Source organism: Furipterus horrens, unplaced genomic scaffold (genome assembly GCF_987537825.1).
Source record: "Furipterus horrens unplaced genomic scaffold, mFurHor1.1.pri manual_scaffold_17, whole genome shotgun sequence".
In the NCBI taxonomy this organism is placed as follows: Eukaryota; Metazoa; Chordata; class Mammalia; order Chiroptera; family Furipteridae; genus Furipterus; species Furipterus horrens.
In genome coordinates, this window is record NW_028327187.1 from 111,859,999 (window position 1) to 111,873,275 (window position 13,277).

Consider the following 13,277-nt stretch of genomic DNA (forward strand, 5'->3'; position numbering starts at 1 on the left):
AGTAGAGTTTTGTTTCAGCTTTTATTAAAGTAACATTGCAGTTCTTTGTTCAGAGCCTCATGTGATGTTCCCCTTCTCTTGGCTGGTTTTCTTCCAACGCCTATGAGAAGTGAGTGGATCTCAGCTTTCTCAAATGTGGGAGAAGACTTACTGAAATTTCACTGATACTCCCTATCTCCCTTTCTTTAACATCCATTATCATAATTACTTAAATTTGTCAATTACTTTATTTCTTAAAAGATTTGTGTATTATAGTCACATCAAGGGCAGTAAGAATCTACCTCTTTTTGATGTGGCAGAACCCAAATTCATCATCTTCACAGAGGGACAACATCGGCACTGTCCCTCTGCTGCTCTTGATCTTCACTTCCGCTATTGCTTTTAGACTACCCACTACAAGTTAAATGCCTGTGCTCTAGAATCAAGCTGCATGCATTTATGTCCAGGCTCTACCACTTACTAGTGAGCGAGGTTTGGCAATTTGTTTAAGTTTTCTGAGTCTCAATTTCAGATCTGTATAATGGCAATAAAAAATATCTACCTCTAGGTTTTTTGTAATGCTTAAATGAGATATTATAATGGAAATCACTTCCTTATAATTATTTTTCCTATTCTATAATAGCATGTACAACTTTCAAATAAGGGGAAGTTGTGAAAACTTTTTAAAAAGGGTTGGTTACTGACATTTCACTTGCACCTGGAAAACTTGTTTTTCTAGGTGAAGAAATGCTTTTCCTGTCTCAAGGTTTCATAATCATAGTCAACCAGGTCCATGAGCCTTGCCATTTAAAGTGGTTCCCCTGTTTTATCCACCACATGAATACCTACAGCTTGGGAATGAGGACACTGATCTAGCTCCTGAGATTTGACAGGATAGCCACTAAAGTTTCTTTAAACTCTATATTGCCATGATCCTATGGCTAAGGATGACCAGAACTTGACATGGACACTCCTTGAATTTCATACCATGCAGAGGCATTCTTACTTCCTTGTGACCTTCACAGAAGTTTGAACAGGTAAGTGAAAGGGAAGGAGGCACACAGTGAAGTCAGCCATAGAACCAGTGTTTAACATGGTCATCTGGGAAATGAAAATGAACCTTTTAAAGTTTTCCCAAGCTAGATCAGGAGAGTTAACCTGTAGAGTGAAGGGTAGTCTTATTATTTTAAAAAATGATCATGAAAATTTAAAAAAATTAAAAAATAAAAATAAAAAATGATCATGAAAATTAAAATTTATCAGAAAGAAATGAATTCCATAAAGACAAGGGCTAAGTCCTTTATTAGGAAGGGAAAATGTTATCCAAGTAGAGAGTTTCTGTGAATATGAGCTTGAAATAAAATGAAAGCAGGGATAACTTACTGTGGAATTATCTGAAAAACATAAAAGTAACAAGATTATCCCTATGATCCCTAATTCCAGGCTTCTTTGATCATTGTAAAATTATAAAACTTTCAGTGTATCCTTTACAGCTTTCTAGGAATTTGGTTAATAAATTATTAACCAAATGTAAAAATTTTGATTTGGCCATAAAAGCTAGGACAGCTATGATTCCCCAGGATTAATGAATAACATTTTTTATTTGATTTGCTTTAAAAAAATCCTTCTAAAATATGCTTACATATCTGTCCTCTCCAGGATGGATTTTATGTTGGGTCATCAGATTGTTTACTGTTTTTTTTTTTTTCTTCTGTTTTTTTTCTGTCTTCCCTGCTCAGTGCCCAACCCAAGTTCAAAGGCTGATGAGAGAGAAAAACTCATGAGGAGGTTTTACTCTAGGGAGAGTTGCTCAGTGAATGGGATCTTGGCGCACAGGGAAAGATGTCGGGCTCTTCCTGGCTCTTTCTCAGCCTCGTTGCTGTAACTGCTGCTCAATACGCTACTGAGGAAGATGCCAAGACATTTTTGAAGGATTTTAACTCTAAAGCTGAAGAACTACATCATCAAAGCTCACTTGCTTCTTGGAATTATAACACCAATATTACCAACGAGAATGTCCAAAAAATGGTGAGTGCTCATGGCTATATAGGAATATGTGTTGCTTCTTAAAGGTTAGATTACTGCCCATACAACTGTAAGGGGAAATCAGAGAAATACCCTGACCTGGGAGATTGTGATGTTTGCCTCAGTATTTCTGATCCTGGAGTCCCAGATGACTAAACGTAATTGACCTTGGGGTTCAATTGGAAAATTGTTACAAAATAACTCACTGGTCTCAGTCCAGATTCTTGGAAACCAGTGAACATGCTTCATAAATTTGCCATCATAATTCTTATCATAGTCAGGGGTTCAATGCATTTCATGGAAATACCATAAGTTAGTGAGTTAATAACTTTCCCCAAGCCCACAAGATCAACAGGAATATCTAAAGACTCTCTAAAATAATATATTAACTGAAAAATGCAACTGGAGGCTTAGTAAAAAAAACTAGCTAGTAATTATCTAATGATGGATCGGATGAGGCTGGATTTGGGATTTTCTTCCTTCATTGTCACAGAGCTCTGAGGGATGTTTAAAGGTCACGGAATCCATCCAGAGCCTTCCAAGAAAAAACAGAATTAAAACAGTACTGACAAGTCTTAGAATGTTCTGGGAAAGAAAGATGCTCTATTTGACAAGTGCAAGGGTTTATAGTTTCTTCTCTTACAGATCCCAAAGTAGTATCCTTCCCCATTTAGTGCTGGAAATTGAGCAACTTTATTTAAGAAAATATTTTTTTTGTGGCACTTGTACTGCAATATATTCCTTCAAAAATGTAGTTCAGAAGCTATTTTTTTTAAATGATTAGTAGCTTACATGTTTAAATTAAATAACTGCTCTTTGCTGGACAGATCAAATCTGAGACCTACTGTCTCATTTGAAATCCGCCAACGGAATGTTTTTCTTCTATTTTTCTAAAGCTCAAAGAAATCCAGGAGATTTTGAAAGTCCAGTGTTGTCATAGAAGATCATGTTTTTCTTGTCTCATGTTTTTGTGTTATTTCTTTTCATCTCTTCATTGTTGCTTTTTCCTCACTTTTTATTTGATCTCAGTCGGAGGTGCCTGTAGTGTACTGTGTATTTGTTTTCATGCTCAGCTGAATGGTCCTGTAAGTGGTGATGAAGATGTACCAGCATCATGCCTAAGAGCTCTAGAACTGGACAGACAAAATCTGAATCCTGACTCCACCAGTTTCGAGCTGGGTGAACTTGAGTTAGTTGATCAACCTCTGTGCATCTTAGTTTTTGGTCTGTGAAAAACAACATAACATTCATGTCTGCCTCCTACGGTCACTGTGAAGATCGAATTAATACACAAAATCATCAACATAGGGCTTGATGCTTGTGACCACGGGAGAACAGTAAGATATCATTGTCATTAGTGTGAGGGTGAGTTATAATTGCTAAAGAGACTTGTAATAGTTTTGTTGAGTGCCCAGAGTTTGAAAGGCCTGTTATAGGATGATATGTAGTGATGTTTACTAAAATTACCTCTGAATTATTAAGTGCTATTACTTTTGTTTTTGTTTTGTTTTGTAGTTTTTTTAAATTGTATTTATTGGGGTGACATTAGTTAATAAAATTATATAGGTTTCAGGTGTATAATTCTATTACACATCATCTGTATATTGTATAGTGTGTTGACCACCCCAAGTCAGCCTCCATTTATCATTTTTGTATTGCACTGGGAGATCAGAGCAAAGGCCAGAAATGAAAGAACATAAATCACGAAGTGTGGCCACACTGCTTAAAGTTTGGGCCTTTTAAAGGAAAGTAAAAATATTTGAATGCAGTGGTGAAGAGTGTATCAGTGCACTTAGATATGCCTATGTGGGTTTACCTGGGGAGAGGGGCAGTGGGCAGGGAGGGAAACAGGTTCTCCTTCTATTCCCTTACCACATAGATTGATATTCCCCTCAATGAAACAGGCACTGTGGCAGGTGCATTGAGAGGTACCAAGATGAAAAGGATGCTTAGAAATGGTATGCTGCTCCCTAAAAGAAAGCAACTGGAATGATTTATGGGGATCAGAGAGTTAGGGAAAGCAGAATTAGCTGTATAAGTCCTGACTCAAAAAGAAAATAAAATTAGTCTGAGGTAGAACAAGAAAGGATAGTGTGTTCACAACTGACCAAGTCTCTTCATACTAGAAATGTGGTGCCTTTGAAAGCTCAAAAGAGATAAATTTACAACAAATGGAAGTAGGTGGTAAAACTGGTAAGACTTGTAAAACTAGGCCATTTGTTTCCCGCTACCCTACACCTCCCTTCCGTTTGGCAAACATCGTCTTGTTCTCTGTATCCATGGGTATGTTTTGTTTTGTTTTGTTTAGATTTCACATATAAGTAAAATCACACAGTATTTGTCTTCGTCTGTCTGACTTATATCACTTAGCTTAATGCACTCTAGGTCCATCCATGTTATTGCAAATGGCAAGATTTCATTCTCTTTTTTAAAAATTGTTGAGTAATATAAAACCTAGGCCATTCTTTAATCTGAAAAAGCGAGACATTAAAAACTATAAATAGATTCTTGAAGTATTTAAGCAAATGTAAGGATTATAGATCGACTCTGGCTAAGAAAGTATGATCAAGTACAGTGATGGATCCAGTTCTTTACCCTTCCCTATATCAATGCCCAAAGTTAGGTTACTTTGCAGTGCTGTCTCACAGAAGATGATGTAACTATGTTCTTCATCATGTGACTTTCTTTGACTAAGGTGATGTTAGCAGATATGATGCAAGTGGAGGCTTACAATGCATTTAAACAGTGGGGTTTGTCCTTCGCTCCTTTGCCTTTGCTATGAGAACATGTCTGGGCTACCTAACTAAATAATGAGAGACATATGCAGTAGTTGCCCCAGCAAAAACCAACCCCCCAAAGTTGTAAGCCAATCCAGTCAAGGTCAGCAGAGCTGCCTGGCAACCTCCAGTAATTCCAGGCATGTAACCAATAAATGCTTATACCATTAAGGTTTTTGGTTGTTTGTTATATGTTACTATTGTAGCAAAAGATAATATGGTAAGAGAAATTTGGGCCATATTTCAGAGTCAGAATATCGGGCTTGTCAATCTATGGCTCTGGCATAGCATAGTGATTTTTAGATCAAGTTGAATGAACATACCTTAAAATAATAGAAGGCATCAAAACTTGATCAGTGTAGTGTCCCAAAACTCCGTACTTTGGAGAGGTCCATCAGATAGAGATAAGGAGAGAAGCTTGATTCAAAACAGGTTTCCAAACAGTTCAGAAATTCAATGAAAATTTATTACCAAACACTTGTTACATACTATATAAAATAAACTGCCTGCTTACTTTATAGCAAATACAGTTCTAATGTTTGAGACCAAATACTCACAATTAAATTGTAGTTATTTTCTCAGTAAAATGATAAAACTTCTTTTTTACTTTTTACATTGCCCCTTCTTTGTGAGTTTATTGTTGGCTTGATTTTTAAAACAGGGTCCTTTGTAAATCAAAAGGATTTTTTTTCAAGGTCAGAAGCTCTGTAGCAACATAGGAGGTCCCTGGACGTTTTATTCCTGAAAAAGAGCAAAAGGACCCTGTTGAGGCAAAGATATCCTAGTTCATTGTTCCAGTGTTTGTCAGTAGCTACTACAGCTGCCCCAGACTCCTGTCCATGTAGCTGAAGTGTTGAAGAATGTCCCCTTGGAGCCCTTAAGGTCTCTGAGAACATTTAATTAATATTTCTTGGCAAGTTCTAAGAAACTGTGAAGAGAGAGCAGGAGGCATTTGGGTTCTCTCTAGAGTTTTTTCAGATCTTTGTTTCTGGTGCCCCCTAGAGTCCTGAGATATACCTGATGCCTGAACCTGATTTCCTCTGCCTTTAGGGCTGAAGTCACAGTGAACTCAGAACCAAGTAATTTTAAACTGCTCTTACGGACCCAAAGGAAGAATGTAGACTTCATCCTTCTCCAATGAGCCTGTCCCGCCCTCCCTGGCATACACAAATCCCTACACACAGGTACAGGATAAGGAAAGATCACTGTGCTGGAAGTACAATGGAATTCAGAAAACCCAACATTCTCATGACTCTTTTGAGCTGGCTGTGATGCCTTTGGCAACTCACTTATTTCTTTGTTTCTTGAAATGTAAGGATGTAGATGGGCACAGCCAAGATGTTCAGTAGGTAATAATTGTGAATGGGTAAGTTCCTCGTGTAGGCAATTAACATGGGTCAAATGTATTAGAGGCCTTGTTCATATGAGTTTCCTTTTGTCATGAAAACTTGCTAAGGTCCCAGTTATTAATGTAATTTTGGTGAAATTAAACTTGAGCAACTCAAAATGACATGTTTAAATGCATCCAAACTTGGCACAATTATTCATTGATCTAAGCACTCTGACAGGATGTCAGGTGACCACCAGCTACATGGAGGAAAACTAGTCTGGTGGTCAGAAACTGCTGCTGCTTCTTAGTGTGTGCTATGTAACTGGGTGAAAAAGCATTATGTCAATTTGGCTAAACCCTTTGGTTTGGAGCAGTTCCATGGGGACTTCAGACCTTGTTATAGGACTTTGGGAACAAGGCGATTTTTTTCTTTGCATTTACTATTGCAGGCTTTAAATAATAGCTTTATTGAGACACACCTTATGCACCATAAAATTCACCAATTTAAAGCACTTAAAAACAATTCAGTGTTTTTTAGTATATTTACAGAATTGTACAATCATTACCATCATCTAATTTTAGAACATTTTTGTCACTCCAAAAAAACCCCTGCCTGTCCAGTAGCAATCACTCTTACTCCTACCCTTAGCCCCAAGCAACCACTACTCTACATTCTGTCTGGAGATTTGCCTATTCTGAGCATTTCCTACCAATGAACTCATACAATAGATGGTCTTTGGGACTGTCTTCTTTTACTTTGCATGTTGTGGCATTACTTTGTTCCTTTTAATTGCCCAATAGTATTCCATTGTATGCATTTTTCTTTACTTTTCATCATGAAACATTTGAAACATGAAAAGAAGAAAGACTAGTATTTTGAATCTCCTAATACTCATCATCCAGCTTCATCAATTATCAAGCAACACTTTGGCCCACCTTGTTTTATTTTTCTCCCCAAACATCATATAGTTTTACGTGTGACTCTCAAAGTAAGAATTTTTACAACAACCTTAGTATCAGTATCATGACCAAAACTTAACATTTGTTCCTCAGTATCATCAAATAGTTCATTGATATTCAAATGCATCCTGCTGTTTCATTAAAAAAATTTTCAGCTAGTTCATTTGAATCAAAATCTGTCAAGGTCCCCTCCTTTCAATAGTTTTGATGGATGTACTCTTAAGTCACTTTTAATCAACAAATATTGTCCCTTACTTTTTTTGTGCAATTTATTTGTGGACAAGTTGAATTGTTGGCCCTTTAGAAACTCCCACTTTCTAGATTTGCTGATTGTGCCCCCTTAATGTTGCTTTACATGCTCTTTTGTCCCATGTATTTCCTGTAAATGCATAGATCTAGGGTAGAGGTCTGAACACTTTCTGTAACAGACCAGATAGTAAATATTTCAGGCTTTGTGGGTCCTCCCACCTCTATTCAACTCTGTCATCGTTGTGCGAAAACAGCCATAGGCAATATATAAATAGGTATGACTATATTCCAATAAAACTTTATTTACAAAATATATGGTGGGCAGAGTCCTCATGTAGACACTTTATGAGACTCAGTTTTTCCCTGTGAGTTATTTAATAGGTATGGAAGTTGAATTTACACTACTAGCATGGCGCAGAAATATTGAGCCAAGAAATTAATCAAAAGATAGTTAAGTTCCCCGGAGCCCTGGAAAAAAGAATATTTGCAATGGAACAGTATGTCCTCAGGGGTCAAAATTCAAGGCAACATAATGTAATATTTTTGTGAATTAAAGTATAACACTTGTAATATGGTAGTGATAAATTAAATAAAGCAGATCTCTCAAAGTTTTTATATGCAGTATAATAAAAAATGTTCTAAGACTGAGGCATTTTGAGGATTGTGAGTTGTTTCCAAAGTAGATTAAGAATAAAATCATCCCTATGATTTGTTATGAAAGTTTATCAGAAATCTTGATTGACAGTAAATCATCCTGGATTGGGTGAATAAGGTAGGAATTGAGAGGGTTGCATAGATGAGTCTGTGCTATACACAAAATTCTTCTTTCTATAACTCACTCCTTTCAACTCATGCATGTTATACAGAAGACTAGAATGTGTCAAATACAATCTCTAGTCAATGGTTAGAGAGCATTAGCTTTGGAGGTAAATATATCAGAGTTGACACCCTGGTTCTTTCAATTACTAGCTGTGTGACCTAGGGAAAATTGCTTACCCATTCTGTGCCTCATTTTCTGCATTTGTGAAATGGAGATTATTACAACTACCTCACAATAATGTTTGTGACGATTAATTGAGAAGTAGTTTCTGAGGGGTCGTGTGAGTTCAATAAAGAGCCACCATTGTGGCTTCATTGGTTGGGCATTGCCACACAAAACAAAAGGTCACTGGTTTGATTCCTGGCCAAGGCACATGCCTGGGTTGCAGGCAATTGATTGGTGTTTCTCTCTCACATCAATGTTTTTCTCCCTCTCTTTCTCCATCCTTTCCCCTCTAAAAAATAAGTAAATGAAATCTAAAAGAGAGAGAAATAATTTTTTATTTCTACTGCCACTATTCTCTCCATTTTTTGTCTGAGGCATTGTTTTCATTTCATGCACCACTTCCATCATGTCACATGTCTGCTTAGAACTCCTAGGTGACTCCCTAGCATTCACAAGATAAAAGTAAAATTCCTTGGCCAGGAAGGTGCGGTCAAGCTTATAACCTGTACTAGTTATCTATTCTGTAAAAAAGTCACCACAAGCTTAGCAGCTTAAAGCCACACATGTTTATTAATTCATAGCTTCTGTGGGTCAGGAGTCCAGGCAAAGCTTAGCTATATCTTCTGCTTCTGAGTCTCTAGTTGCAGCCAAGGTCCTGACTAGAGCTGGGGTCTCACCTGACACTTGACAGGGGATGAATCTACTTCCAAGCTAATGTGGTTAGTTGTAGCATTCAGATCCCTGTATGCTGCTGGACTGAGGTCCTTAGTTTATTTTAGGATGTCAGCCAGAAGCCATCCTCAATTTCTTGCCATGTGGCTCTTTCCACAGGGTAGCTCACAACATGGCATCTTGCTGCATCAAAGTCAGCAAGAGAGACAGAGTCCTGCAACAAGATAAAAATTGCAATCTTATATAACATAAACATGTACATCCTGTCTTCTTCGGTATATTCTACTGGTTAGAAGTGGGTCCTGCTCAAACTCAAGGGGAGGAGATCTCACAAATGTGTAGCAATAGGAAGCAGGGAATAGTAGAAAATATTTGAATGCATAGCCTGCACTGGGCGCTCTAATAAGCATTCTCTTATTTGTTCATTCTTCTTATCCTTAAAACAACCCTTTGAAGTAAGTTCTATTATTACTCTCATTTTACATATAAGGTAACTGCAGCTCAGAGAGGCTAAGTAATTTGCCCAAGGTCACACAGCTAGTCAGAGGTATCTGAGTCTAGGAATGGGGCTCTTACTTGCCTCATATGCTGCCTCTTTTATATGGTCTAGAGAAGTACAATGTACAAAGTAGTTGCTCATTTTAGCCTTGGATAAATGAAAATTTGTGCATAGAGGGAAGACTGCACTAGAGAAGTCTGGAGTCCACTTGCCTGCTGATGTTCAACATGGGGGGCAAGTGAGTTCTGGCATCATCACCTGCTTGTTGATTTTCTTGTTGGTAAAAAAAAAAAAAAAAAAAAAAAGTCACCATGACTACTGAATAGCCATATTCTGGGCAACCTTCTTTGGGGAACATAATTTAAGATCACAATCTCTGGTGATTCATGGCACCATGGAGCTTAATGAAAACTGGTGCTCATTTCTCATGGTTCCCATAGTCATGAGGGGCTGTATTTCCATTAAGTCCATGCTTAGCTCTGCTAGGCTCTCCCTTTGGAACGTTCGTCCTCGAATCCTGATCAACTCACCCATGTCACAGTGCTAAGGCTATAAATTTCAGGGCTCTAAAATGTGAACCATCTGTGAGAATTCACTTCCAGTTCTGGGAACAGGACCCTTGGGAAAACTAGGCACTGGGCCAGACAGAGAGAGTGACCAAGAGTGGCCTGGTCACTCTTAACCCAAGCCTCGACCTTCAGCAAAGTAGAGAACTAAACCACTTTGGAAATATTAGATGTTCCACCAGATGTTCTTTGGACCATGTCTTCTGTTCTATCTGTTCAAGCAGTGTTATTCTGACTTTAATTTTATTTTTTGTTATTTCAGAATGAGGCTGACCGCAACTGGTCTGCCTTTTATGAAGAAGAGTCCAAGCTCGCCAAAACTTACCCACTACAAAACATTCAGGAGGTTGAAGTCAGACGTCAATTGCAGATTCTTCAGCAGAATGGGTCATCAGTGCTCACAGAAGACCAGATCAAACGTGTATGTGAACATTCTAGCACAGCTCCCAAGAGTTGAAATATTGGGGAATACTAAACATTAATATCTCCCATGGCTGCTTCCTTTACCTGCAAAGAGTGGCATGCTGACATTAAAAAGAGATCTGGGCTTAGGTGGGGTGAACCACATAATTTGTCATCCAAACTAGAATGCTTCTGAGAGTGAAAGAAGACACATAATAATTGTTAGGTACACAGAGTTAAACTGGGATTGTTTGGGCACTGTAGTGTAAATGAACACCCTATACAGAAGCCATCTTCCTGAGGACCAGGCTGCCTGAAGAATACACTTAGTCTATGCCTATGATTCTCATGTGGAGGTGATTTTGCCTCTCTGGGACATTTAACAATGTCTGGAGACATTTTCGATGGTCACAACTTAAGAGGGTGCTATTGGCATTTAGTGGATAGGAATGCTGCTAAACATTCTACAATGCGCAAGACAGCCTCAACAACAAGAATTATCTGGTTCAAAATGTCAGTGCCATGCTTGAGAAACCTCGCATTGTAGTCTAATCCTTCCCCCCTTTCATTCTTGACTCTCCTCTGCAACCTCTTTAACAAGTGGCTAGCAACTTCAGCTCAAACTACTTTAGGGATGGGTGATTCACCTCTTTCTAAGACATCAGTTCCATATATGGGTTCCTCTAACTGATGGAAAGGTGCTCCCTCCGTTGAACGGTAAGTGCTTTACCTCCACTTTGCTCCACCTTCTAAAGCCAAATTGCTCTTTTCTATAATAGTCTTTAACAAATTCTTTACTGTGTCGACTTTCCCCTTTATAATGGTTTTGAGTTCCCTAACAAGTCTTAGTTACTGTTTTCATTTGTCCATATCCTCAAACTGAACACAGCACCCTGAGGTGCTTCTGGTCTGCATAGAGGTGAGCAGCAATGTGACATTCTGCACCCTGTGCTCTACATCTGCTAAGACAGTCTAAGACTATATTAGGTTTTGTGGTTTGGTTGGGTTTGTGTGTGTGTGTGTGTGTGTGTGTGTGTGTGTGTGTGTGACAAATTCCATTGTTGGCTTGTATCAACATCACTGTTAATGAAGTCTCGTAATGTTGCTCTGAAGTGATTGTTTTTAAAATTCTATTCTTCGGTAGTTTGTTCGAAATTCAAGAAAGCCTATATTCACCCCTGTTAAAATAACATTTCTCATTCCACCTCTCTAGTCCAAGAGTCAACAAACTTTTTTTCTGTAAAGGTAAAGATAGAAAATATTTTAGGTTTTGTGGGACATACTGTCTCTGTCACAAGAGTCAACCCTGCTGTTGTAGTGGGAAATCAGCTATGTTCCAATGAAACTTTAAAAAATAGGAAGTAGACAGAAATTGGTCTGCAGATCATAGTTTACAGACCCTTGATCGAATCTAATGAAATATTTTCATCTAAAATAGTTGGATCCTCTGGCTAGTGTGACTCAGTGGATTGAGTGCTGGTCTGCGAATCAAAAAGTTGCCAGTTCGATTCCGAGTCAGGATACATGCCTGGGTTGTAGGCCAGGTTCCCAGTTGGGGGCGTGTGAAAGGTAGCTTATTGATATTTCTCTCACACACGATGTTTCTTTCCCTCTTTACCCCTCCCTTCCCCTCTCTCTAAAAACAAATAAATAAAAAATTTAAAATATTTGGCTATTTTACATCAAAGGCTTTTTTCTTAGTTGCTTATCCTCTGGAACTCTGTTTTCTAATCTACATCCATAAAAGCAAAAAAATGCATGGTAAGAAGAAAGATGAAGCCATATGGCCCATATCTTCCTACAAGTTCATATTTATTATTCTACATTCTTTGGATTTAATGATCTAACTAGTTGTTAATCCATGTTATCTTATCCGTTCCATGCTTTCCTGTCTTTCCCACAAAGACACTATGTGAAACTTTGCCCATTGGCTTAGTCTGGCATAAGTGGAACATGAACATTGTATTTTAATTTTTATTTTTTCAGATTTATTTTGGCAGTTTTATTTTTCTTTTTTGCCTTTTTTATTGTTGTTCTATTACAGTTGTTCCAATTTTCCCTCATTGCTCCCCCCCACCCAGCCCACCGCTTCTCCCACGGTCAGTCCCCACCCCGTTGTCCATGTGCATAGGTCATTTATACCTGTTCCTTGACTAAACCCTTCCCCTTCTTTCCCCCCTTCTCCACCTCCCCCCACCCCCTGGTTGCTGTCAGTTCTTGAACATTGTATTTTTAAAAGATCCCAGGTCATTCTAATGTGCCACTAGGATTGAACATCACTGAAATGCATGTAAGAGCTTGAAGTGTTTGGGAAGAGGGGAGACTCAAAATTCATGAATTCAGTGGAGAGGAAGAAGGGGAGATTGAAAAAGCAGGTAGGGAAGGAGACCCTGAGGGGTTTTGTGCCATGAGCTGATTCCTTTGCACTCTGGGACCTTGCTGAAATTGTAGGCATGGAATCTATTTTATGTTTTAAGATAATGACTCTTGTAGTGGAGTGAAAGAATGATGAAAGAGGAAAGTAGTAAAAGGGGAAATAGGGCCTTTCATCTGGTGTTTCTTAAATCATCTACAGGAGAGAACCAGCCCTCCCTCCCTTCCTCCCTTTCTCCTTTTCTTCTCATTCTTTTTAAATATTTTATTTATTTACTTATACAGAGAGGGAAAGAGCAGGAGAGAAACATCAATTCGGTGCTTCTCTCACGCCCCCAACTGAGGACCTGACCCGCAACCCAGGCATGTTCCCTGACTAGGAATCGAACCAGTGATCTCTTGGTTTGCAGGCCAGTGCTCAATCCACTGAATCACACCAGCCAGGGCTGTCCTTTTCTAC

The 13,277-nt window shown here is 38.4% G+C and overlaps 1 protein-coding gene across 1 annotated transcript in view; it reads left to right on the top strand.

Moving 5' to 3' along the window:
• Positions 1-1,792: 1,792 nt before the first annotated feature.
• Positions 1,793-13,277, top strand: part of ACE2 (angiotensin converting enzyme 2) — a 45,405-nt gene continuing 33,920 nt past the window's right edge. The window contains exons 1-2 of the mRNA XM_090263972.1: positions 1,793-2,007; positions 10,305-10,463. Coding sequence (XP_090120098.1) covers positions 1,822-2,007; positions 10,305-10,463 — 345 coding nt within the window. The 5' untranslated portion in view covers positions 1,793-1,821. The remainder of the gene's footprint in view (positions 2,008-10,304; positions 10,464-13,277) is intronic.